General features: G+C 54.2%; 1 protein-coding gene across 1 annotated transcript; it reads left to right on the top strand.

The window, feature by feature from the left end:
• The first annotated feature begins 8,206 nt into the window (after window positions 1-8,206).
• Window positions 8,207-26,970, top strand: SLC45A1 (solute carrier family 45, member 1). The gene is made up of 9 exons (XM_012662526.1): window positions 8,207-8,264; window positions 13,866-14,286; window positions 14,872-14,964; window positions 15,357-15,581; window positions 18,231-18,958; window positions 21,841-21,994; window positions 23,133-23,309; window positions 23,608-23,813; window positions 26,552-26,970. Exons 2-9 carry the CDS (start codon window positions 13,890-13,892, stop codon window positions 26,816-26,818), a joined length of 2,247 nt encoding a protein of 748 aa, XP_012517980.1. The 5' UTR covers window positions 8,207-8,264; window positions 13,866-13,889; the 3' UTR covers window positions 26,819-26,970.
• The last annotated feature ends 449 nt before the right edge of the window (window positions 26,971-27,419 follow it).

Raw genomic sequence — 27,419 nt, 5'->3', positions numbered from 1 at the left:
TCTGTGTCCTGATCTCCTGGTCTTACGAAGGCACCGATTGTATCGGACGAGGACCCACCCTAACGGCGTCATGTCACCTTAATTTCCTCTTTAAAGACCCTTACCCCCTCCACATACAGTCATATGCTGAGGTACTGAGGGTTAGGGCTTCAACAGGAGTTTTGGGGTTACACAACTCAGCCCATTGTAGAGACAATTCCATGGCTCTTATAGACAACGAAAAGATACTATAAACAAAATTTGTGCTAAAAAGAATTTTAAAATTATGAAGTAAACAATTTTCTTAGAAAACACATATCACCCATCTATTACAAAAAGAAATAGAAGATCTGAATAGCCTATAACTATTAAAGAGATTGAATTCACAATTTTAAACTTTTCCACAAAGAAAACTCCAGGCCCAGGGGGCTGCTCACTGATGAGTTTCTTCTAAACATTTAATAAAAATATAATGTCCATCTTACCCAAATTCTTCCTGGAAAGAGAAAAAAAGGGAGGGAAGGAGCACTCTCTCATCTCTTTTATGAGACTAGCATGACTTTGAAACTCAAACCTGCTAGAACATTTTTAAAAGGGAAAATTACAGGCCGGGTGCAGTGGCTCACGCCTATAATCCTAGCACTCTGGGAAGCTGAGGCCGGAGGATCGCATGAGGTCATGAGTTCAAGACAGCTCTGTGCAAAAGTGAGACCCCGTCTCTACAAAAAATAGAAAAATTTGCTAGGTGTGGTGGTGTGCGCCTGTAGTCCCAGCTACTTGGGAGGCTGGGGCAGGAGGATCCCTTGAGCCCAGGAGTTGGAGGTTGCAGTGAGCTATGATGACACCACTGCACTCTAGCCTAGGTGACAGAGGAAGACTTTGTCTCAAATGGAAAAAAAGAGAGAGAGAGAGAGAAAATTACAGGTCAGTCTCTGTAAAATATTAGCAAAGCAAATAAATCAATAATAAATAGAAAAATTTTTCAAAAATTGTGTTTTTTCTAGAAAGTAGTGTAACATTAGAAAATTAATCAATGCAATTTATCACATTAACAGAAAAGAGGAGAAAAATCCCATGAGCATATCAATGGATTTTAAAAAACCTTTGATTAAATTCAATACATATTCATGAGAAAAATTCTTAACAACTGAGAATAGAAGAAAACTTCCCTAATCTGATAAGGATGTCAATAAAAAACCTACAGCATGCATCATGCTTTAAGTGAAATATTAAAAGCTTTCCCTCCAAGGTTAGGAATGAATGAAAGATATCTGCTAATTGCACCTCTATTCAGCATTGTTTTGAAGGTCCAGATTCAATAAGGCAAGAAAAAGAAATAGAAGATATAAAAATTGGAAATGGGGGGAATTATTATTTCACAGATATGTTTGTGTAAATAGAAAGGCTAAAAGAATCTAAACAAATTATAAAATTGATTAGCAATTAGCAATTTAGCAATTGCTAAGTTGATTTAGCAATTTAGTGAGTTTAGCAAGGTTACTAGATATAAGGCAAATATACAAAAATCATATTTCTACATATCAGTGACAAACTGAAAATGAATATTTTGACAATGATACCATTTATAAGAGCATCAAGAAATATCAAACACCTAGAAATAATTTAAAAATACCTATATCTCCTATACTATAAAACATTATTGAATTATTGAAAGAAATTTTTAAAGACCTAAATACAGATCTATACATAATGTTCATAGATCAAAAATACACAAAATTTTCAATTCTCATCAAATTAATCAATTGTTTTAAAATCCTAAAGTTTAAAAATCTCAGAAGTTTTTTTAAAAATGTGTTTATTATGCATACAGAAAGACTGATTCTCAAACATGCATGGTAAAGGGCTAAGAACAGTCAGAAAAATGTTAATGAAGTATAAAGTTGAAGAACTTACCCTACCAGACATAACGACTTACCATACAGCTATGTAAACACGGCAAAGGACCAATGGAACAGAATAGAGTCAGGAAACAGCCCCCTACATACGGGAATTTGATTTATGACGAAGGTGGCAGTGTAGGATAGGGAGGAAAGGAGTTTTTTTTTTGTAAAGAGTGTTCAGTCAAGTGGATATTCATACGGAAAAAAATTAATTTGACACCTACCTCATACCGAAACTAAAAGTCGATTCTAGGTAAATAATAGATCTTCTGAACATAAAAGGTAAAACAATAAAATTTCTAGAAGATAACATAGAAGAGTATATTTATAACCTTAAAGTAAGGAAAGATTTCTTAAGTAGGGCACAAAAAATACTATAAATAAAACAATTGATTAATTGAACTACATTAAAAGTAAGAACTTGCAAAGGACTTGTCTCCAGATACACAACAAATGCTTACGGGTCAATAGGAGAGACAGACAAGCCAACAGAAACATGGGCACAAGGCTTGACCAGACGCTCTGCAAAGGAGATACTGAGACGGCCGACGAACATTGTACAAAGAGGAGCTGAACCTCATCACTCACAGGGAAACGTGAAAGATGACGATCACTATATGCCCATATACCCCCACCAGGTGGCTAATAGTAGAAGATAAACATTATTAATGTGTGGTAAGTGAGTGAGCACATTCAGTGCTAAGAGTGTGAATTGGTACACACTTTTGGAAAACTGTTTGACATTACCTACTACAGGGGTGAATGGAATGTCATCTATTCACCCCAAAATGCCACTTCTGGGTATATACCCAACAGAAATACCTACATGCAAACAGCAAAAATGTGCATTACAATGTCCATAGCAACGTTATCTATAATAACCCCAAAGTAGAAACAGCCCAAATGTCTGTCAACAGAAGGATGGATAAATATCTCAAGGAATATTCATATAACGGAATATATACAGTACTGAAAATGAACTACAGCTACAACGTGGATAACTTTCAAAATCCAAATGATGAACAAACGAAACCAGACGCAGAAGAATACACACTTCTGATTCCATTTCCATAAAGTTTTTTTAAAAATGGCTAAACTAAGCCCTGGAGTTTAGGGATGGATGCTCTCGGGTTGCTGGTCTGCACACGTACACGTCCGATCCACCAGGAAACACGGAGCTTGCATCGGAGTGTCACTAAACACACTGCTTACTTCAGTTGCCTTTTTTTTTTTTTTTTTTGTAGGAAGGCATTCCAGATGAAGGAAGCGGAGCGTTGATTTAAATTCTAGTGCAAGCTCTGCATTTGGAAGCTGACTGACACTTTGAGTGCCACTGCTATCTGTATGCCTCCTAGGCTCACCTGGGCTCGCCTATAGCTGCCGCAGATAGTCCCAGTCCAATGACAGTTTCCTGTCTCGAGCTCCCAAGCTTTCTCTAGCACCCTGAGAGTTTGCTCTGCCGCTGCTATGGATGGAATTGTGTCCCCCACCAAATTCCTATGTTGAAGTCCTAACCCCCAGTGTAGCTGTGTTTGGAGATACAGCCTTTATGGAAATAATTAAGGTTAAATGAGGTCATAAGGGTAGGACTCTGGTCCAATAGGGTTAGTGTCGTCATAGGAGACACCAGGAAGTGAGCTCTTGCATGCACTCTCTCTCTCTCTCTGCCATGCGAAGACACAGCAAGAAGGTCACCATCTGCAAACCAGGAAGAGAGCCCTCACCAGAATCCAACCATGTTGACATCCTGATCTTGGACTTCTCAACTCCAGAATTATGAGAAAATAAATTTCTGTTGCCTAAGCCACCTTGTTGACAGTATTTTGTTTATGGCAGCCCAAGCTGACCAGTACGGGCATCAACGGCTGCAACTGCAAGCGCAGGGCAGTTGACATTCCCAGGGGCGACTCTCAACGAGGATGTGGTAAATGAATACCCCAGCTCCCCATCCTCCAGCGGGACAACTATAAGGTGCTACAGACTGAATGTTTATGACTCCCCCCAAATTCATCCAGTCTATACCATACCACCCTGAATGCACCCAAGTTCAAATAATCTTGGAAGCTAAGCAGGGTCGGGCCTGGCTAGTACTTGGATGGGAGGCCGCCTTGGAATATGGAGTGCTGTAGGCTGTATCTTTATTAATAACTAACTAACTAACTAGATGTGATCCCCAGTGTGGTGGTATTTGCAGGTGGGGTCTTTCGGAGGTGATTAGATCATGAGGGTGGAGGCCTCATGAATGGGACCAGCACCCTTATCAAAGAGGTCCCACAGAGCTCCATTGCCCTTCTACCATGTGGGACACAGCCAGGAGATGGCCACCTATGGGCCCTCAGCAGACATCGAAACTGCCGGTGCTTCGATCCTGGGCTTCCCAGCCTCCAGAACCGGGAGAAATAAATTTCTGAGCCAGACTGAGCCCCCGTCGCTCTCGTGGATAAACTGTCTTTCATGTACGTATGAGCTTTTCTCCCCTCCCCGCCTCACTCTCTTCCTGCTTCCTGGGACCACCTCGCAAATAAACTACCAGCTTCTGAGGGAACCCAAACTAGGACACATGCTACAGGACAAAGCCAGGAAGCCACGAACACAGAAGTCAGAACAGTGGTCACCTCTTGGCAGCGGCTGAGAGAAGAAAGGGCTAACGCTACAAACAGAGCGAGCAGGGCCTCTAGGTTTATTCTGAGCCTGGCTGGTGGTTGCGCGTGTGTGATAACTCAGTGAGTGCTCATTTTGTTTCATGCACTTTTCTGGGTTATATTTCGTAATATAAAGGTTAAATAATTTATGACATTATTAAGATCAAATATTAAAATAATTTGGAAATTTTATGCTTTTAATTTATTAGTTGTATAACTAATGTGGTTAAGTGTTTAGAAAGTTCTGCTTAGTAGATTCAGAATTTTAATAAATTGGACAAAACAGATAAAGCACAAAAGCCATTTGAACTTTAAGGATCCCAGCAACGTGTGGTCTGTTCTCTCAAGACCCGAGCGGAGGCTGGCTGGGACGTCTCTATGCATGCTGAATGTTGACTCTCCCCACAGGTGAACCACAAATCCAAGTCGAGGCTGGCAGAGGGTGGCTCCCAGCCACTGAAAAGCAGGGCGAGCCTCGGGGGGCCTGGAGCTTTGCAGCAGCATCCAAGAGGGCCTCAGGCTCCCCGGGGTGGCTGCTTCTGCCTGGTTCCGGGAGCTGTCCCCATAAGGTTGCCAAATGGAGCAAATCAAAACAAAGGATGCCAAATGTTGCCTGGAACATACCGAGCACAAAAATTATTCTCTGTTCATCTGAAATTCAAATTTAACTGGGCATCCTGCATTTTATCCAGCAGCCCTGTGACCCAGCAAGGTGCTACCCCTGCCCACGAGCAGGGAGGCCCAGCACCCCGCGGCTCTGCACTGCCTGGCACCGAGACCCTGGGTTCTCACTCAGCCTCAGCTCAGATTCTAACCACGACCCAGTGGGTTCTAATTCCCTTTGTCCCAGGGTTTTGTTCCACAGGCACTGTACAAGGAGGGCATGAGCCTGGAAATCAGAATTCGTTTTCCTGCAGACATAGCATGATGGAGTTTCCAGGGCAGCCAGTAACGATTTGTTTTAACCCACTGCGTACCCATGTGTGCACGGGACAATAGTACGACTTCAATTGATCCTGTTCTACGGAGATCACATAAATATATTCGAGTGTCGGCTGCGTGCTTTGCCTCTTCCAGGTGTTGCAGGAGGCTACAAAGAGGAATTGGAGGGTCTTGCCCTTCTGGAGTTTACAATGAGGTATCATTATAGGACTATCATTTTGTGACTTTTTTCCTATGGAACAAAATTTCTGGGTTTAACTCAGAGTCTCAGGGTAATGGCTGGTCCCCCAGCAGGAAGAGCTGTGGCAATAGGAACAGTGTGTGCGTATGTGTATACGTGCGCATGTACACACATCTCCGTGCATGTGTGCACACATTTGCGTATGTGCTGCATGTCTGTGTGTATGTGAAATTGTAGAGCATGTCAGAGCCATAGAGGCTGCCCAAAGAGTGGAAAGCAATGTTGATCAGAGATCACCAATAACTTATTAGCACCACACAATGTAAGAGGAGGCACAACATTTGTGTAGCACACGCTTTTCACACACAGGTGCACACACGCACCCCTGTGGCCCAGATCTGAATTGGGAGCCTCAAGGCAGCTCCCCCCACAAGCTGTGAACGCAGTAAGTCAGGGAACAGGACGGGCATCGCTGCACGGACGTGGGAACAACCCCAGGAAGGCCCAGCCCGGGAGGCTCCCACCCTGCTGCCAGCGCGGTGGGGGGGGGGAGGTGCATCCGCAGTCCTGGGTTTGAATCCTGCTCTGACCCCGACTGCGGCACGTCCTCACATCCCCTCCCCTGCCCCCAGTCTCAGGCTTCTGGATTGAAAAATGTGACAGGGATGCTGCCCATTTCATAAAGTTATGATGATTACGTGAGGTTAAAGTATATAAAAACCTTAACACAGTGCCTGACATAATATCTGTTCCTAAAAATAACATTATTCATAAAACTCCACATCTTCATATTTTGCAGAAAAAGCGTGTTCACAAAATAAAAAGAACAATCCAGCCTCAGAACCAAGAATCCTTGCAAGGTCAGAAAATGCTTTAAAAGGACTCCCTCTTCTTCCCCTGCCCGCGCCAGCCCAGGAAAGGTGGGACTCTTCCACCACCTTGTGGACACCCGGGGATGGCAGGTGAGCAGCCACCGACTGATCCATCCGCTTTCCTCGGTCCTGCTGGAGCCCCGCAGGCTGGCACAGCCGTTCCCGGTCTGACTTGTTCTCTTCAGGATGCTGCGCATGTCCAGTCTTCGTGCTCTTTTCCTCTCTGGGACGCAGCAGGGGAGTGGGCAGGGCTCACGTGCCCACCTGGTATTGGGGTGGGGGTCCCGGCTGCATGCTGGTCCCCCCCGCCCCGTGCCCTGCAGGGCTGTGGGATTTGGCAGACCCCTGCTTTGCTGGGGTCCTGCTGTGGAGTTGTTGGGCATCTGCTACCCCGTGGTCCTGCCTGTGCCTGTAGACCCCTCTGGGTCTCTCTGCCAAAGTCCCCACCATCCTCCCAGCCTGACCCTCGTTCCCACGCTGAGGCTGAGGGTCACCCCCACCCCACAGGTCAGGCCCCGGCCCATGGGGCCATCGCAGCCAAGGGAACCTCACGGAACAAGCCAGACTCCCCCCAACACACCTGCTCTGCTCCCCCAGCCAGGCTGCAGCCCCCACTATGGTGAGGGGTGGCTCTGCCCAGAGCAAACTCCTCCCAGGACAGGGCCAGGCCTGAGCAGCCAGCACAGGGAGGAGGGAGCTCGGGAGGCAGCTCAACACCTTCCTCCCTCCTCCCTCTCCCTCCTTGTTCTGCCCCCTCCCCACAGCCAGGCCCTGGGGGGTGGGCTTCTCCTGTGCTCCTGCCACATTCTCTGGCTCCTTCCACTCTGGTCTCCTGTCTGGCACCTACTGACAAAACAGGGAGATCTTGTCTACACAAGGGGAGAAACAGCACGCTCTGATTTGTCCTTGGAAGGCTTAAAAACAAAAGTTCTAACCTTACAAGTTTACCTTCCCAAGGTTAAAACAGGTCAAAGGAATTTTAAAAATTATTTTCTTTCTCAATACTGCTTAGATTTCAAGCCTCTTCTCTTGCTGCAAAATTCTGTTGTGAATATCAGAAACTAGATGTTAACCTTGTTTCCTTAGCACTCTCAATCTTCCTGTCCCCTCACCTTCCCCAAGAGAGCAGCTGAGTCCAGCTACTCCCCACGTCCGTCTCCTCCTCGCCTGGGCACAGGGCCACAGTCCCCAGCCTAGGCTCTGGCCAGGGGCAGCTGTGTCACTGGGTCCCAGCCAGTGGCACATGAGTGGCCCAGGCCTCCTGCAAGCCTGGCCCCACCCACGTGCACTTGCCCAGGCCCCTTCCCCAGCCCACAGGGCAGAGCAAGACAGAGGGAGCCCGGATCCCTGAATGACTTCGTGGAGGTCCCCACCCATCGGGGCCTTTAGACTGCACATGAACAAGAAATAGGCTGCTATTGTGTTAAGCCCCCGAAATGTGGAGGTTTATTGGTTGCAGCCGTGAGCTTTACACTAACTAAATGCAGGTCACTTGTGTGTAATTGCGAAACAGAAGAAGACACTGGGGAGCAGAGAGAAGAAGCAGCAAGAACAACCCCGGACCGACCAAAGCGCAAGCTCTGCTGCATCCTCGCGTCCAGGTGACTCACAAAGGACCATCTCTGAGCTCCAGACCTAGGACTCTAACGGCCCAGAGTCTTCAAAGGCCCCTCAAACTCAGCATGTCCCAGAGCGAACCTATGACTCTTGTCCACCAGCCACCTGCAATCTACCTTCCCTCATTCAGGTACTTGAGCCGGAAACTTCTCGGCACTCCCCCTTCCTCCCATCCTCCCCACCCCCCACCTACCACCAAGTCCTGTTGGTTTTACCTCCTAAATGCCTAGACAATCCATCACCCCTGTCCCTCCACTGCCAACACCTCCTCTCCCACCTGGGCCGCCCCATGACCTTTCACCTGGTGACCCGCCTGGGCCCCCAAACCCCTCCAGTCCTTTTTCCACCCTGAGCTTTGTGATGTTTGCAAAACACAAATAAGATTTACGTCGCCCCTCCCCTACATAAAGCCTTCCCAGGCTTCTCCTTGCTGTCAGGAAATGACAACTGCCCGGGAGGCCCCACCTAGGCCCACGGCACCTCCTCCTCTCTGGCCTCTGCTCTCCCATGCTGACCCCTCTATCAGGAACCCGCCGCTCTCTCCACTCAGCCTTTACTTTGCCTCTCAGGTGTCCCTTCCTCGGGTAACCCTCAGCCCTCCCAACGGGGTCAAATACCCCGTTACAAACTTCCCCAAAGCCTCGTGCCTCCACTCTGCAGCACCTCCTGGGGCAGTAATGCCACTACAGGCTGTGCGGGTATTTGATCTGGGATCGTGTGACTCAGCCCCCCTCACTTCCACCCCAGGGCCTTGGCACTTGCTCTTCCCTGTGCCTGGCATGAGCTTCCCCCTTGTTGTCAGCATGGCTGGCCCCCTTGCCTCCTCCAAGTCCTTCTTCAAATGTCGCCTTCCAGGTGAGGCCTCATCAACGACCCCATTTAAAACTGCAACAAGGCCCCTGAGCCCACACCCCCTTCTCTGAGGACTGTTTCCTGGCCTGCTGTGCATTTCTTTTATGTCTTGTCTGATGTGTTCCTCTAACATGCCCCCCCACAGGGGCAAGGACCTCGTTTTGTTCACTGCTGTGTCCTCAGTGCCTAGAATGGTGCCTGGCGCAGAACGTGCCCTGGCAGGTTTGTTAAGTGAATAAGCGAACGCAGAGTAAGACGTCCGGGCAGGGCCTACCTTGGGCACCGCGCCTAGCGCACTCCATGCAGCGTTTGTTTATAGGTGATGCAAGAGGACGTGCATTTCTTTAAGACCAGAACAACCTGGGCCAGGGAGGATGCTTTACTACGCGGCGACGTGAGCAGACTCCCCGGGCGAGGCAGCGCGAGCCCGGCCGGCGCGGGGCGGCGCCGCTTTAAGGCCGCGCGGGGCGGGCGGGGGCTGCGGGCGTGACGTCACGGCCCCGCCCGCGGGGAGATGCCGCAGCCGCAGCGCGGGTCGGGGGCGGCCGGGCGGGGACCGAGCTGCGCCCGGCGGCAGGAGCCCGGCCTCCGGAAGGGATGCCTCGCGCCTCGACCCTCAGGTACCCGCACTGCGCGTCCGCCCCGCCCCGGCCTTGCCCCCGGGTGCCCGGAGTGCCAGGCTGGGGGCTCGAGGTTGGCACGAGACCTTTGTTCTTGGAAGTCACGTTAATTGAGCCGTAAATGGAGCCCCTGTCTCGCCTCCTGGGTGCGGGACCCCCAGGCCCAGACGAGGGTAGCATTTCGGTGACAGATTTTCCCATGCTTTGGCGAGGAGACAGAAACACCGGAACGCACCCCCAGCGTGCGGTGCGCTTGTTGACGCTGGAGGCCTGGTCCCCAGTCACCTGGGCAGGTGTCATCAGCTTCCGGTTCACCCTCTGCCTGAGGCCGAGCCCTCTTGGTGGCCAGGGGCCGTTGGATAACCTCTGTCAGCATCCCAGGGTCGCTTAGGAAGAGGCCAGGGTTCCTGCGTGAGCCAAGGGTAACATGGCGAGGTGGAAACGAGGCTTGCAAGCAGTTCGGTTCATTCCCTCCTCCACAATAAATGACTTCTCAAATGCTTCTGGCCTTACCGTGCTGTGTATGTCTGTCAGCGTGCACAGGGACGTGGAGTCAGGTGCTGAGGAGACCCCAGTTCAATGAGCGCCTGGCCCCGGCTTTTGGGGAGAGTTGGCCCTCAGGTGGGGTCCAGTTGCGGAGACGGGAAGTGAGAAACGCCGCGGTTCAGTAACTGCCTCGCTAGATACATCCCCCAAGTCCACGGGGCCTTTAGTGGCCTGGGAGGGCTTCACGGAAGTAGTCACTTGGAGCATCCATGGAAGGAGGGGTGGCCCTGAGTGACCCCACAGTGCAAAGTCTGTTGTCATATGGAGAAGAGGAGAGAAACGAGGAAATGATTTGGATTCATAATAGGAGAATTGTAAGCATTCAAATTACATGGACATTGCTTATTTTTGTTAATCATTTGCAGTTTAAATTTCCCATGACACAATTTGAGGGATCAGTATTCTGAAAGCACGGAGGGCCCTGAGTGTCACCTCTGGGGGTCCAGGGACGTGTCTGCATTTCCTTTTGACTGAGTAAAATGGTCGTAGAATGCGAAAAAGATAAAGGTCTGGTGAATCTTCATATTAGCGCGTTAAAATTCTATGTCATCATTTTAAATTTCACTTTCACTCATTTTTTATAAATTCAGAAATGAAATGAAAAAATTCTTTTTAGAATAAACTGTCATGAACAGCTTTTAACAAATGTGTTTTTTAATAAAAATGGGGATTCTGATCCCTAACTTTGCAGGTAAGCCGTTAGCGAAGGCTTTTTTCAAGCTCAGGTTTAATTCTGGCCCAGATGGCAGAGAGGGCGGGTGGGCTGTGAGGGTCTCGCTGCGCTAGGACAGGCTGCGGGCGGTGGCGGGAGGTGATGGTGGGGTTGTCCTCTCGCAGGTGAGACCTGGACCATCTGCACAGTGCATGTGAAGGAGGGTCCAAAAGGCCGCCCTTTTCAAAAATATACTTCTGCCATATGCTGTTTAAAGCTGAAACTTTTCCAAACTGGGCCCACGGTTCTTCATTTCAAAACTAAAGGGAAGGTTTCTGATGCGCGTGCACTTATGTTCACGTTCCAGGGTAAAGTGCTGATGGGAAGAGGGCCAGGGTCGAGTGTCTCAGGCCGGAGGGCCTGGGGGAGAGCAGGAAGGGAGCTGGCCGCGGAGGGTGAACGCGGGGTGTGGCCTGCAGGTGGCGTCAGGTCAAGCTCTCCAGCTCACCTGTGCTAGGTCTCGCCTGTGACCCCTAAGGAGAGGGTCGTACCATGCGGTTGGGACGGGCACTCTGTTTCTGTGCTTTCGGTGAGCCAAGCTCAGGAGCGTGAGCAGCTACTGGGGTTTTGGAAGGAGGGGCAGCCCGTCGGCAGATTTTACTATGCGGAAGAGCCTGCGTAGACCAATGAGGAGCATAAACAAGCTTAGTCTTCTAAAAATGTTAATCTTGACTTAATCTTCATCAGTGTATTATATTTCAAATGAAGTATTACTTGTCTGCATCCTTCTTGGGTCTATTTGTTCTCATCTTATGGGAGAGCATGGCTTTTTCTAAGGCCACAAGATAAGCCATTAATAGAAGTGACAGGAGACTGAGTGTCTATGTCGCTCCCTCGCTCTGTTACCGCAGAATAAGACGCGTCTCTTAGCAGGTCTTCAAGGCCCTTCAGCATGAGCTAATGCCTTCCTGATGGCTCTTCTCTCGCCGCAGCCACGTGTGGTCACTGTTGCCCATCTCTCTACACGATGGGTCCCAGCGCCTAGAACACCTTTCCTCCACTTTTCCACCTAACACGAGGGCAAGAACTATGTCGTTCTTTTATCTCTGTGACCTCAAGGCTTGGTACTCAATACTCAGCCGAGGCCGGGTGCGGTGGCTCACGCCTGTAATCCTAGCACTCTGGGAGGCCGAGGCGGGTGGATCGCTCAAGGTCAGGAGTTCGAGACCAGCCTGAGCAAGAGCGAGACCCTGTCTCTACTAAAAATAGAAAGAAATTACTCGGACAACTAAAAATATATAGAAAAAAAATTAGCCGGGCATGGTGGCGCATGCCTGTAGTCCCAGCTGCTCGGGAGGCTGAGGCGGGAGGATTGCTTGAGCCCAGGAGTTTGAGGTTGCTGTGAGCTAGGATGACGCCATGGCACTCACTCTAGCCAGGGCAACAGAGTGAGACTCTGTCTCAAATAAAAAAAAAATACTCAGCCGAATGGGAGGCTGGGTGGGTGGGTGGGTCACTGGGTTACCATGGCGTTCTGAATCCTGCTAGGGTGTCTCTAGACCCAATCATTTTCACCATCCGTGTCTTCTGAAGACAAGGAGGACAGTCCCCGAGTGGGCGGGGTAGCAGAGGGGTTTTGGATACAAATCTGGAGTGAGGTATCTCAGAATGACCCATAAAGAGGTTCCCAACTAGCGAGTGTGATGGAAAGTTAGTGTCAGAAATAAGGGTCCGATTTCCGAAGTTAAGCTCATTTTGAAAGAAAGTTTATAATATTTATCTTGGTAAATGACATCATCGCCAGGAAAGCCATCCATGTTGGGGAGTTGTCCTGGTTTAGCGCACGCCTTCTCAGGAAGGGCTGCAAAGGAAATAGAGTCACTTGCTGTCGAGCGAGGCGGGTGCGGTGGGCCTCGACAGGGAGGTCAGGCAGAGTCCTGGGACCTCCCTCGGTTGTGTTGTGTCTGTCTCTTTCCCTCTGATCTCAGTGGCTCTCCCCTTCCTGTGCTTAGGGCAACGGATATTGGCTAAAACACACGAGTCAACGTGTTAGAATCGATTCTTTTAATAGTCATCATCTAGGTTAATTCCAAACACTGCCCGGGAGCAGGTGTCTGAGCGGCGCAGATGGCACCCCTGGCGGGGCAGAGGGCAGAGCAGGAGGGAGGTGGAGGGAGGTCTGTGAAGGCCTCAAACTTGCTCCCTCCCTACTGAGGTCATGGGTGTTGTGACAATCGCTCAAACGTCAGAGTTGAGGATGGGGGGAACCTATCACTCCTCCCTGGTTCTTTGTGTCCCCCCATTTTTTTGCTAAACTGTATCTCTGTTCCGAGTGCTGTCTGCGGCAGTCCGTTTGCAACTACTGTGAAAGTCTCGGTTCTCCTGACGCTGAGAGTTCTCTCGTCCAGTTGAGGCTGGGAGGAAAGGCTTGCGCGAGGCCCTTCAGCCGTGCCTGGGAGGGTCCCTCTGGCCTCTCACGGGGGAGGAAATCCAGGAACTGGGGAAGGGCTGTGACTGTCCTGCTGTCTCCTCACCGGAAGCACTCAGGCTGCTTGTGGGTGGTCCCTGTCCCATGCCCCGTCCCCCCTCCTCTCTGGTCCCCTAGGACCTTCAGGGAAGGGCAGAATTAGCCGTGGAAATGGGCCGCGGGTCCTAAAATAGCCTGGCGTCCTCAGGGCCTGAGAGTAGCCACTGGGCCGCTCTCACGTCTTTGCACGGCTGTCCTGACAGAGCCTGTGTGGGGACGGTCCCTTTGAAGTCTTGTGCAGTGCCCTGTAGGGCTGCGGGTCCCCTCTCTGAGCATGGAGAGCCGACGGCTTTGGTCTCCGTGGGCAGATGAGCCACACGGATGGGAAAATGAGGCCAGTGACATCATCCATGTGCAAAAGGCTCTACTTTCGGGGGGACGGTGTTTGTCTCTGAATTCCCCAGTATGAACCCGACTTTTCCCATATGCAAAGGATGAGTGGATGGGGATGGGAGGATTCCTGGAAAAATTAACCCTCACAGTGGGGGTCCCGGGTGAAAGTAACGGTGGGCCCCACACGGGCTTTCCTCACAGGGACACCCCGCAGCCCCACCTAGAATGATCCCCCCGGCGAGCAGCACCCCTCCGGGAGAGGCCGGCGTCCCCACTGCGGCTCCTCAGGACTTCTGGAGGTCTCAGGTCTCCGCCTACTCGGGGTCCGTGACGCGGCACATCAGCCACCGGGCCAACAACTTCAAGCGACACCCCAAGAGGAGGAAGTGCATTCGCCCCTCTCCACCCCCGCCCCCCAACACCCCATGCCCAATCGAGCTGGTGGACTTTGGGGACCTGCACCCCCAGAGGTCCTTCCGGGAGCTGCTCTTCAACGGCTGCATTCTGTTCGGCATCGAGTTCAGCTACGCCATGGAGACCGCGTACGTGACCCCGGTGCTCCTCCAGATGGGCCTGCCCGACCAGCTCTACAGCCTGGTGTGGTTCATCAGCCCCATCCTCGGTGAGCCCCGGCTCAGCCCCCGTGCTGGATGGCCTCTGGAAACCTCCAGAAGCTTCCAGAAGCCTCAGTTGAAGCAGCTTGAGGGTCCTGCGGGGACAGGGAGGAGCAAGAGTTAAGTTCCACTCAGTCAGTCAGTCGGGGCTGTGGGAGACACAGGTGTGGCCCGTCATGGCCCAGGTTTGAAGTCCCTTCATCTCAACCAGACACAGAGCAGGAGCTTAGCAAACCCCAGGGGTTACCGCCGCCCTACGCCGCTGTCATCTGGGGATCCAAGCAATAAAGCCCGGTGCGATTTGGGTCTCGCGGGTCCCAGAATCTCTTGGATCCCCAAGGAAAGTCACGGCTGCTTAGTGCCTTATAAGGGTCCAAAGTCGGAAATTTAAGGAGACGCTCAGCGATTCCAGGGGCCTGTCTTTTGTTCCCTAGCATAGGGTGTGCCGCTGACTCCGAATTTCAGCACCTTATTCTTTTGATGCGTTGGGGACGTTGAGCGCAGGTGCTTGGGGACGTGAGGAGGCCGAGTGTCCGTGTCCCGGCACTGCAACTGTGGGCACCCCGCGGTGACCGCCGCCCACTCTGTTGCAGGGTTCCTGCTGCAGCCTCTGCTGGGCGCTTGGAGTGACCGATGTACCTCAAGGTTTGGAAGGAGACGCCCTTTCATTCTTGTCCTGGCTATAGGTCTGTTGTTTCAGCATGGAAATAAAATGGAGGAAAAAAAAAAGGCCCCAACTGCTTTTGTTGAAAGGAAAATCTAAAAGAGTGTTGACCAAAGCAGTTACCCAGACAGCCCCGGGCCCTCTCTGGCGTGGCGGCAGGGAGCAACCCGCCTGAGTTCCCTGCGAAAATGGATCGCTTGGATCATTTTTTAAAAATAAGTCAATAAAGTTCATCTCATCCCTGCCCTGCTTGATGAAATAAAAACCCTGACCCAGGAGTCAGCAGGTGGCTTTTCCAGTGGGCTCTGCTTGAAGTTTAATTTCAAAAAGTTCTTGGGTCCTAAAGATTTTAGACGAGCTGGGGACAGAGCTGGGCTGTGTCTTCTGCATGTGACTTTGTTTCCCTGTCTCCAGGGGCGTTGCTGGGCCTCTCGCTCTTGCTGAATGGCAGGGACATCGGGATAGCCCTGGCCGACACGGCCGGCAACCACAAGTGGGGCCTCCTGCTGACCGTGTGCGGGGTGGTGCTGATGGACTTCAGCGCCGACTCGGCGGACAACCCCAGCCACGCCTACATGATGGACGTGTGCGGCCCCGCGGACCAGGACAGAGGCCTGAACATCCACGCCCTCCTGGCAGGTGAGTCTCGGCCCAGGCCCCTGCCGTGTCTCCGGAGCTGTGCGTTTCAGAGTGTGCGCTTGGAGGCCCTCCTGGTCTAAAAAATAAGCTGATAAAATTCGAATGTGTGGTATATACGAACAAGAGGCATAGAGGTCAGAGATGCCACCACTGACTGTGACTATGTAGGAAAACTTGAGGGATTTAAAGTATAATGTATAATGTCTGGTTATCAAAGTGTTATATACAAACTCAATACCTCTAACTTTCCATATGAAATATTTGCCTCATTGTAAAATAAAATAGAAGAAAAGAATCCCATTTAAAGTAGCCATAGAAAAGATGTTTAACATATTAACTGCCATGTGAGTCATAGTTAACTCATGCTAGTTTTGAACCCGGGGCCTTGTGAAGTGTATATAACTCACACGTCTCTTCACCTTGGGAGCCACGATAACTATTTTTCAAGTTGCATATAACGTATGCACAAAAAACAATAAAAAATAACAAATTTTTCATTAAATTAGAAAGGATCACTTTATTTTCAAAGTTTTTATTTTATTTTCATAATAAAACACTGTGGCCCCAAGGAAAAAAATATTTTTCTTGTGTGGCAGTCAATGTGTTAAAAATCAAAGGAAAGGCAGGCCGGGACAATGGCTCACGCCTGTAATCCCAGCACTTTGGGAGGCCGGGGCGGGAGGATCACTTGCAGTCAGGAGTTCGAGACCAGCCTGGGCAACATAGTGACACCCCATCCCTACAGAAAATTTTCTAAAAAGTAGCCAGGTGTGGTGGTGTGCACCTGTAGTTCCAGCTGCTTGGGAGGCTGAGGCAGAAGGGTTGCTTGAGCCCAGGAATTGGAGGTTGCAATGAGCTATGATGATGCCACTGCACTCTAGCCTGGTCAAGAGAGCAAGATCCTGTCTCAAAAAAAAAAAAGAGAGAGAAAGAAAATCCAGGGAAAGGCTTAGCAAGACACATGCCGAGCGGTATGAAGAGGTTGGGTTGTCTGGCGGTTGGAGTCTCAGGTTCTGGGATCTGAAAGCCCGAGTCGGTTCTGGGCTTTTCCTCCTGTTAATTCTAGGGCTGGGCAAATGGTTGTGGCTCGTGTCTCTCTTTCCACATGTGTGCTGACGGGTGCTAATATGTGCTGATGTGTGCTGTGTGCTAATGTGTGTGTGCTGACGTGTGCTGACATGTGCTGGCGTGTGCTGACATGGGCCAAGGGGACTTCTGAAGGGGCCTCGCGGGGCCAACGCTGGGTTTGGAGTGCAGGAGAAGGGACTCCAGTTTCGACCTTATGTTCATCTGTGTTGTTTATTGCCTGTGGGAATGCGTTACTTTGATCATTAAAAAAAAATAGTTACTAAGGTTTATCTGGCATCTGACCTTGGTTAAGGGTCACAAAACCGCAAAAGGGACAGGAGGGACCAATTAGGGCCAGGAGCTTGAGAGTCGAGAATAATGAAATGCCAAAGGGGACAGGACGACCGGCCAGCCCAGGAGGAAGAGGCAGAGCAGGGAAGGGGCCGCGGCTTCCGAGGGAATGTGGGCTGAAGTCTCAAGGCCAGTCTGGGGCACAGGAAGGGGGTTCCACGGTGGGACCACGATGCAGTTCCGTCCGTGGTCACGCCACTCCGTGAGCTGTGCAGAGGGTTGAGCCGCGTGTGCCCGAATCCCCGGCCTGTCCGTGGAAGTTGTTATTTCCAGGTAAACTCCGAGCGTGGCCAGTCCTCCCGAAAGTCACCTGCTGGTTACACATGGGTTCCTCTTCCCGAGCAGGCGTCAATGGAGAGAACTCGCCTCTGTGCAGTGCGCTGGCTCGAAGTATAGCCGAACCCCAATAAAACAAGCTAAAACACGGGGTCCAGGATGCAGCAGAGAAGGGCTGGGTGTTAAGGCGCCGGGGCGCTGGGGCTGGCAGGGCTGGGGGGTGGAGCCGTTGAGGGCTCCTCTGCCCTTCGACGCACAAAGCCAGGCTGGAGGGGACGCTCTTTGGGGGTCAGTCTGCTGCCCGCTGCCCGGGGGCTGTTTGCCGCGCCCTGAGGCTGTGAGATGAGGCGGCGGCAGCGCAGGAACAGGAGAAACCGCGGAGTTGCGGCCTCCCCTCCCTGTTTCCCGATGGCTCCGGGATCCAGAGGGCTGCCCGCCGGGATGGGGGGGCCGGGACCCATCCGCGGTTACCACATGGGTGACTGTCCCAGTGGTGGTCACACGCGAGGACAGCGTCCAGTGAACACCCATGTACGTGCGTGTGGCTGTCTGTGGGTTAGAGATGGGGTCTTGCCGTGTTCCTGGCGCTGGAGGCGACTCCGGGGAGGATGTGACCCAGTGTAAACACTCACCTTAGTGTCCCTGAAAGGTTATGTAGAAAGAAGAAGGAAGCATGGGCAGGTGGTTATTCTGCCGCCTGCACCGGAGCCAAGCCCCAGGGTTAGCGCCAGGAAAGGGCCGGGGCAGGTGGCCGTGGAGGGCAGGAGAGGGGACGTCCTCCAGGGGCCTGCCTGGGAGTCCCCACGTTTACTGGAGTTCAGATGGGACAGAGCCTCCCTCCACGTCCTTGGGATGCGCTCACCGCCTTAATGGCCTCGTGGGAAGTGGAGCTGCCTTCGCTTGGGGCTGCCTTTCCTGCACGCGGAGGGACCGAAACCCTGTTTCTCTCCCCAGGCCTCGGAGGAGGGTTCGGATACGTGGTCGGGGGGATCCACTGGGATAAAACCGGCTTTGGGAGAGCCCTAGGGGGACAACTCCGTGTCATTTACATCTTTACCGCGGTCACCCTGAGCGTCACCACCGTCCTGACCCTGATAAGCATCCCCGAAAGGCCCCTGCGGCCCTTGGGCCAGAAGAGGACGGCCATGAAGAGCCCCAGCCTGCCGCTGCCGCCCTCCCCGCCTGTCCTGTTCGAGGAGGGCGCCAGCGCCACCCTCCCCTGCCACACGGCCACCAGCTTCTCCAGCCCCATCTCCCCGCTCAGCCCCCTCACACCCAAGTACGGCAGCTTCATCAGCAGGGACAGCTCCCTGACGGGCATCAACGAATTCGCCTCGTCCTTCGGCACCTCCAACATAGACAGCGTCCTCATCGACTGCTTCACGGGCGGCCACGACAGCTGCCTGGGCCTCCCCGGCAGCCTCCCCAGGCAGGGCCTGAGCGTCAGCTTTCCCCGGAACCCCGACGGCTTCCACCGCCAGGACCGTGGGCGTCCGGAGCGGAGGGAGGGTGCTCTGACCTCTGGCTCTGATGGAGAGGTTTTGCGGGTGGGCTCCTTGGACACCTCCAAGCCGCGGTCGTCGGGAATTCTGAAGAGACCCCAGACCTTGGCGATCCCAGATGCGGCCGGAGGAGGGGGTCCCGAGACCAGCAGGAGGAGGAACGTGACCTTCAGTCAACAGGTAAAAGCGGATGTCGGGGGCCGGGGCTCAGAGGGCAGTGTGGCGATGTCCCCCCGTCAGTTAGACCCGTGGTCTCCAACCTTTCTGGCACCGGGGACCAGTTTCATGGAAGACAGTTTTTTCACGGACTGGGGGCAGGGCGGGGTGGGGATGGTTTCGGGATGATTCAAGCGCATCACATTTACTGTGCAGTCAAACCTCTCTGCTAATGACAATCTGTATTTGCAGCCGCTCCCAGCGCTAGCATCACCGCCCCAGCTCCACCTCGGATCATCGGGCATTGGATTCTCATAAGGAGCCGCAACCTAGATCCCTGCGTGCGCAGTTTACAGTAGGGTTTGCTCCTGTGAGAATCTAATGCCGCCGCTGACCTGACGGGAGGCGGAGCTCGGGCGGTGATGCCAGTGGTGGCAGTATCGGTCTGTGGCCCCGAGGTTGGGGACCGCAGAGTTAGATGACAAAGGCAGGGTCGACCTGGAAGCAGTTCCCGGCCCGTCACAGAGGTGATCTAAAGGGCTCTGACCTAACCGGAGAAGCCCCAGAGACGTCCACAACTTCGCTTGTGCGTCGGTGAACCAATTCTGGGCCTGTCGCGGGTCCACCCACGGGCAAGCGAGTCCAGGGCGCCTGCTGGGTGTTGGTCCTACGGTCAGGGACCTGCCACCCAGCCAGGAGTTAAAGTGATGATTCTTTCGAACACCGTTACGTTTGCCCAGAGGTGATCGAGGCCAGGCCTGTCCCTCTGGCGAGTTTGTCACACACGTTGGGCGCATCCCGCTTGTGTCTAGAATTTTCCCCTCAGCGTCCAGGCTACGGCCCGGGCTGGCCACTGCATGCACCTGGTGCCAACAAATCTCAGTCTTCACGGAAGACGAAAGCAACACGTAAGACTTCGTGTTTCTGGGACCTCCCTCGCGCCTTCAGCCATCGTCTGTCCTGGCGTCTGACGTTGGCGACTCCCAGAGGCTGTCGAAACTCCGGTTCTCAAGGGCAGTGGCATCTTCTGCGAAGGTAGACAACCTTCCGGAAGGTGTTTGAGTCGCATTTTGTACACGCTGGGTTGGCTGCAAGCCACCAACCAATACGTGGGGTTCTGCCAGCGTTCGGAATCCGTGGTCTTGCAGGGGCCACCTTAAATAAAAGGAAGGTCATTCTCTTGTGTAAGTGGCATACTCAGGGCACACTGCAGGAGAGATCTCTTCGGTAAGATCCTGGGGCTCCGTGAGCCTGGGTCCTGGAGGACCGAGTCTAACCTGCCCAGGTCCCTCGGGGGAGGCGGCTCTAATGGCAGCGGGACTGGAGGCGTAGCCCAGGGTTACTGCTCCGGCCACAGCCCTGCCTGACCCTGTCCAGCTCCACGCGGGACCAGGACAAATGGGTCCTCATTAGGTGCCTTCCCCAGGGAGCCCCGTGTCCCTTCCCCGTGCCTGGGCGCACGTCCCTGATTAGCGGGGGATGGCGGGAGATGCGTCTCGAGGAGGCCGTTTGATTCCCCCTTATGCGCGATGGTGCGTCTCGCGCGCGTTGCTCTGGTGTGTTACGGCCAGCCGTCCTCATGCCACTGCATGGTCACTTAGCTTGGTTGTCGTGTCATCCTGAGGACGGACACTGCCAAGGTGTGTCCTTGCGGGGAAGTGTACCGAGGCTTCCTGGGGGCAGGGTCGAGGATGTCACACACACGCGTGTCTGCAAAGGGTTCGAGGAACTGAAAACCGCGGGAGCGTCAGGAGAGGCCGTTGTTGTCCAAGGAGGGAGGCGCTCTGGTGGCCCGGTCAAGGGCGGCGTCCTTGCCCCATTTCCAACGAGTGAGTGATCTGGCCTTTCATCCACCCTGGAGCATCCTGTCTCGTTTTAAAAAATTCAAACTGGCTTCTAGATACGTGCTTCAGGTATGGTTGAAAAATCTCCATTTTAATCCTTCCTCCCCCTATTTCCATTCTCCAGATAGTGTAGTTTCTGCATCAGTTCTTTGAGGAAAGTAAAAATCACGTCCTAAATATAAACACATCCAGGCTCCAGCGGATTCAGAGGTGTAATGTTAGCCGTCCGTGCCCACGGGCGCGGGCGCCCAGCTCTGCCGACATGGGTGCGCGGGGGTCTGGCGCTGTGGGCGCTGCCGCCTTCCCACCCGGAAAGTCCGGGTGCTGCCAGCACCACCCGCCCCTGCAGGGCCAGAGCAGCGTCTCCTCTTCTTCTCAAAACATCTCGGGTCCAGAGTGGTCAGCTCCCCTGACTGGGGTCTGCACCCCAAACCTTCTCGTCCCAGGAGGAGTTCGCAAACCCGGCCAGCATGAGCCCCAGAGAGGAATGCAGCCCCCTCGGTCCGGCCTCCATCCTGTTGACAATGAGGGGGTGTCTTGGACCCTCGGGGAGCCCTTTCTGAGGCCCGAGGTGCACGTGTGGCCAGGGCCGCCCTGTCCTCTCTGCGTCCCCTTGTCCAGGGAGAATTTGAACAGAGCCCAGTCACCTTGAAATGAGTCTTTCGCAGCCTTCTGTTATGGAAAAGAAGGGCCTGTGCAATGTCTGGATTTGGACCTACCCATATTTCTGTTATTGCAAATTTATTTCGTATTTTGCAAGGATTGTCACCCTCCCTGTGGCCCAGATCTTGCATCCTGTGGCCAAACCGTGGGCACACCCAAAACGAAATTCTATCCTCAGCTGCTCCCGGATCTCGGAAGGGCCGACCTTTAGTGGTTCCTCTCGTGCCAGGTTGGTGTCTGGGGCTCGGCTAACACCGTTGAACGCGAGCACAGACCTTCCCAGCCTCCGTGGGTCGCGATTCTGCAAGTGTGTTCCCTTCCTTAGCGCAGCAGAACACGCGCTTCCGTGTGGTGGGGGGTCGGGGGCTCTGATGCGAGGCTTTGGGGCTTCCTGTCCAGGTCGCGAATATTCTGCTCAACGGCGTGAAGTACGAGAGTGAGCTGACGGGCGCCAGCGAGCGGGCGGAGCAGCCCCTGTCGGTGCGGCGCCTCTGCGCCACCATCTGCAACATGCCCACGGCGCTGCGCAACCTCTGCGTCAACCACTTCCTGGGTGAGCTCTTGGCAAAGCCTCCCCGTGGGTCCCGGTCCTGCTGCGTGATGGGGACAGGGCCACCTGTCGAGGGTTCTCATCCCATCGGCCTCCCAGGACAATGGCGAGGGCAGACCGTGGCGCGGGTCCTGCTCTGGGCAGCCCCGCATTGAGCCGGGCGTCATGGTTGAGAGGCACACCGCCTCCCGCAGCCCAGACCGCCTCCCCCCGGGCCTAAACCCCCACTCTGCAAAGCCCTCTGGACAACTCCCAGTAAGCGATGGGCCCCTTCCCCACTGCGTCCTGCTCTGTCGCAGAGCACAGACCTGCGCGCCTGCCTGCGGGGGTTGCTGTGTGTAGATTCACACAGCCTGGCATTCGAATGACTATTGAAAAGCCCCAACTTACATTTTGTTCCATCTCATATCCCTTCGCTGTTGCGTTGTTGAACCTCTGAGGATGATTAAGACTCTGAGATGAGCTGGGGCTCTGACACGTTGTGGGACGTAAATCAACATGACCTCGTGGAAGGCAGTTTGGCAACAGGCAAGGGTCTTTAAAACGGTCGTGGTCTTACTCGGTGTTCCATGCAAGCCCGTGAGCAGGTACGGTATCAAGAACATACGTGCAGGGTTCCTACCACAACGTGGTTTATGGTGGCCACGAACCGCATGGCGGGACGTACGTGTGCGACTCCAGGGGAAGGGTTCCATATATTGTGGTGCAGCCACGTCGGGCTATTTTGCTGTCATTAAAATGAGTCTGTAATACCACCTCCCTCCAGCAGCGCCGGCACTGGCTCGGAGGTCGGAGGAACAGAGCTCTGAAGTCTTATTGGCAATAACACAAATGGGACCTACAGCAACCTCTGCACCTCCTAATATATTTCTCCCGATTCAATCGCCCCACCCCGGACAGCTGGAGCACCGCCGGCATTATCTCGCCTCATGTTTATGGAAATATGTATTTATTTAAAATAAAAGACTGGGAGGAAACCTGCACAATTTGACCGGAGGTTGTCTCTGGGTGGTGAAGCTATAGGCAATTTCTCCTTCAATTTTTGAATCCATAAAAATCACCTGTTACTCCCATCATCAGCAAAAGCATGTTGCTTAAAGAAAGGGCACCCCGCGGTCACCAGCCCCTTTCTTCCCTGCAGGGTGGCTCTCATTCGAGGGGATGTTGCTCTTCTACACGGACTTCATGGGCGAGGTGGTATTTCAGGGGGACCCCAAGGCCCCGCACACGTCGGAGGAGTATCAGAAGTACAACAGCGGCGTCACCATGGGCTGCTGGGGCATGTGCATCTACGCCTTCAGCGCCGCCTTCTACTCAGGTACCAGCCACCCGGGCACGCGCACCGTCCTTGCTTGGCGGCGAGGGCCTTTGCTTGGGTCACTGGAGGGTGTCAAGTGCAGGAGGGCTGCGTCTTTACGGTCACAGACACGAAATCCCAAAGTGGGGAGGCACTGCTGTCCTTTCTTGTGTCCTCGGCCCTGCTGACTGCACTGCCCTGAGCCTGGTGGAGACCGAGCCTGAGGGTGTCAGGGGACAGCCTGGGGGTGGCCTGGGAAGCTAAGTCCGTGGCGGCCACAGGGCCGAGCAGCGGCCGCTGACCCTCTCTCTGGCTGCAGCCATCCTGGAGAAGCTGGAGGAGTTCCTCAGCGTCCGCACGCTCTACTTCATCGCCTATCTCGCCTTCGGCCTGGGCACGGGGCTCGCCACCCTCTCCAGGAACCTCTACGTGGTCCTGTCGCTCTGTGTGACCTACGGGGTTTTGTTCTCCACCCTGTGCACCCTGCCCTACTCGCTGCTCTGCGACTACTACCAGAGCAAGAAGGTGAGTGCCGCCCTCTGCCCGGCTTCGGCCGCTTCTCGGAGAAACCACTCCCGAGAAACGTGCCCCAGGACGGCCACACGGTCTCGGGGCCACCCCGCTTCCCCCCACACCCCGTCAGGCCTGGTCACACGGGTCCCAGCCGTTCAGGGCCGGGCTTAGGGGGAGGCCAGTGCGGCACAAAATGCGCAGCAGTCAGGATTGTTTTTAACACTCACGATAACAGTTTATTACAGAAAAAGGGCACAGGTCAAAATCACCTGAGGAAAGAAGCGCACAGGCCACAGGCCAGGAAAAATGGCAGACACGAAGCTCCTGTCGTCTCCTCACGGGGGTCAGGATGCGTTAGCCTCCGGGCGTCAGCGTGTGACGGTGGGACGGAGCACTGCCACCCACGGACGCCCCCAGGCTCCAATTCTCAGAGATTTCCAGGGGGCTCCATCCCGTGCTGTGACTGGTTCACTGGCCGTATAGTTGGTCGCAGTGTCCAGATCGACTGATACCGGTGACCAAAAGCTCCCGCCCCAGGTCGCTGAGTTGGTCATTCTGGTACGACCAGTCTCTTCCCTGAGACTACCCAGGTGTAGCCAGACCCTAAACCAGACCGTAGAGTAGGACCCAAGGCCCCGGGCAGACGGAGATTCTGGTCGGGCCAGGGCAGAGGCGAGACCTCCCCGTGGACAAGGCCACGTGCTTTGCCCCACGGATGCGCGTCTCCCGATGCTGCAACCCGCGCTCCGCTCTCAAGCGCGCTCGGTCTCCACCGCCAGACTCCTTTCCTCCCACCGCCCGCGTCCAAGCCACGCCCTTTCCTTCGCTGTCGCTTTCCCTCCCTCCGGAAGCTTCCCAGTACTGCGGGCTCTGCAGTCCCAGCCGCTGGAGATGCGGAGCCGGGGCTTGCTGGGGCGCAGAGGCCGAGGCTGCAGGTGCGATGATCGCGCCTGTGAAGAGCCCCCGCACTCCGGCCTGGAACAAAGCTCAGTTGTCAACAGTCCTGTTCCCCGGGCCCCTCATCGCTGCCGGCCCTGCATCGGCAGCCGCAGGGCGCGGCCCACAAGGGCATGAGGACGTGAAGAGAGACGACGACGCAGTTACACGCGGGCTCACTCGCACAGCGCCACAGAGCCGCTCTGCCTCCCAGCGACAGGCACGGTGACCACCCTGTCGCGTAGGAGGAAAGGTTCATCAGAGGTCACCGCAGTATTTTCAGAAATCAGAATTAATGGCAAAAATCCACGGCAAACAGAAAAAATCCAAATTTTAAATAAAGGCAGGATCCGTAACAGTGTCGGGCCAAGCCATACCAGAGTCCGAGGCAAAAGGAAAACTGTGGAACACTGGTCCTGCGTTTTGCAAAAATCTTGATATTTTGTTGGGCATGGATTGTCCTTTGACAGCCGTGCTGAGCTATAAGTCACCGCGCAACAGCGTGTAATTGGCCCGTGTCACGTGTCCGAGTCAGTGGGTTTTCGTACGAGCACGGAGCTGTGCAGCCTTCACCACAACCCGTTTCAGAACACGGCTGCCACCCCGGGAAGAAGCCCCTCCGCACCTCCCCTTCTCCCTGGGCCGCGGCGGCGGCGGCGGCAGGCCTGATTTCTGTCCCTGTGGACGTGTCTGTCTGGGACATGTCATGTAAACAGACTCTCGCAACATGTGGCCTTCCGTGTCCGGCTGCCATGACTCAGTGGGACGTGTGTCAGCGCCTCGTTCCTGCTTGTGGGCGCGTGGCAGGCCCACCGTGAACTTTCCGCGGTGACCTGGAAATGAAGCCACGGTGTTAAAGTGTTGTTCGGGTCACCGAGTTTCTTGTGCCCCCTTGAGTCTTGTGCCGCAGTCGCCCGCCACGCCTGGCCCCGATTTGTTTCAAGGAGTTTGCAGTCCCTGGCAGGGTCACCAGCCCCGAGTGAAGAGCAGCGTCGCCGGCCTGCCGGGGGCTGTGCCGTGGGTGGGTGCCGTGACGTGCTCTCAGCTCCAGCTCGGTCACACTAGATGGGCAGTGTCCCCTTGTCAGATCCCTGGAGCCCACCGCCTCCTTCACTGGGGCAAATGGAGGTGCCAGTTTATGGCAAAGGACTGCCCTTCCCCATGGGAGGAACACAGAGGGCCAAGGGCCACTCTGACCAGATTCAGTCGGAGCTGACGGGAGTCTGTGGCCTGCGGAGTCCCCTAGATGCTCGTGTGTCCCCAGCCTCCACGGGGCGGTAGGTGCAGGGCTGACCACAGTGCCCCGAGGCCTGCACCCCAAAGGCCACGTTCTCACCACTGTCCCCTGGCAGGTGCAGTGGGTGGGAAGCCTCCAGCTGGAGCCACAGGGATGTCCGGAAAAACGGGCAAAGGTCCCGGCGCTGTCCCTGTGACGGGGTGATTCAGGCGAGTGGCAGGCCTCCCCAACAGACGTGAGGAAGGGGCCAAGTGGAGCCCGGGCAGCCGGCCGCGCAGATCGGTTTCTTCCCGGGCGAGAGGAAGGGGAGGGCGCCCCGCGCCGCACGGGGAGAGCGTCCTGCGAGAGCCGCTCCCTCCGCCCCGCTAGTCACAGATTCTAATTGTCGTCATCTCTCTAGACACAAATATTATCAAACTCTGGGCTGAACTCCCTGTGCACGTCGGTGCCGGAAAATGTGAAGCCGCCGTGCGTGGGCCGCCTGGGCCTCCCAGGCCTGCAGGATGCTCAGGGTTCGGTCACCTTGTCACCGCAGCCCCGCGTGGCGGGTCTCGCTGATGCATCATCTTCTGCTCAGTTCGCAGGGTCCGGCGTGGACGGCACCCGGCGGGGCATGGGCATGGACATCTCCCTGCTGAGCTGCCAGTACTTCCTGGCCCAGATTCTGGTGTCGCTGGTCCTGGGGCCCCTGACCTCGGCTGTGGGCAGCGCCAACGGGGTGATGTACTTCTCCAGCCTCGTGTCCTTCCTCGGCTGCTTCTACTCCTCGCTGTTCGTCATTTATGAAATCCCCCCCGGTGACACCACGGACGAGGAGCACCGGCCCCTCCTGCTGAATGTCTGACCCACGGGAGCCCGGGCTCTGGGCTGTGCCCTGCCTGGGGTCCAGGGCAGGCGGAGCCAGGAGAGACCAAAGGGCCTTGGTGGACAGGGGGACGGGCCTCCTGCTGGAATGTAAATATGTGACAAAATAATAAAGGACAGCAGCAAAGCCTACGGTTTCTAGGTGTGGCTCCTCTGAGGGGTAAGAAGTCACCCGGGGACGGGGCTACTCTCTCCAGGGGGACTTGGCAGAGGGAGGTTTGTAAGCAGCATTTATTGAAAGTAAAGGTGTGACCCAGTGCTTCTCAGCCAGGGGCCGTTTTGCCGCCCCTCCCCAGTAAGACATTCGGCAGTGTCTGGTGATAATTTTGGTTGTCACAACTCAGGTGGGTGCCACCGTCCAGGGATGCTGTAACATGCTGCAGTGCACAGCCCCCAGGAACAAAGAACTGTCAACCCCAGATGTCAACAGTGCTGAGGTAGAGAGAGCCTGGTCTGACCAGACCACACTCTGTCCATTGCATCCCAGGGTAGAGTGAGAGCATGCAATTCTTTTGGGTCAGAAGGTATCATATCATTCATTCATTCATTCACTTATTCTCTCATTCATCCACTCATCCACC

The sequence above is a fragment of the Propithecus coquereli genome, unplaced genomic scaffold (genome assembly GCF_000956105.1).
Source record: "Propithecus coquereli isolate 6110/MARCELLA unplaced genomic scaffold, Pcoq_1.0 Scaffold77, whole genome shotgun sequence".
NCBI lineage: Eukaryota > Metazoa > Chordata > Mammalia > Primates > Indriidae > Propithecus > Propithecus coquereli.
The sequence above is the reverse complement of the archived record's forward strand: the minus strand, read 5'-3'. Positions and strand labels throughout refer to the sequence as shown.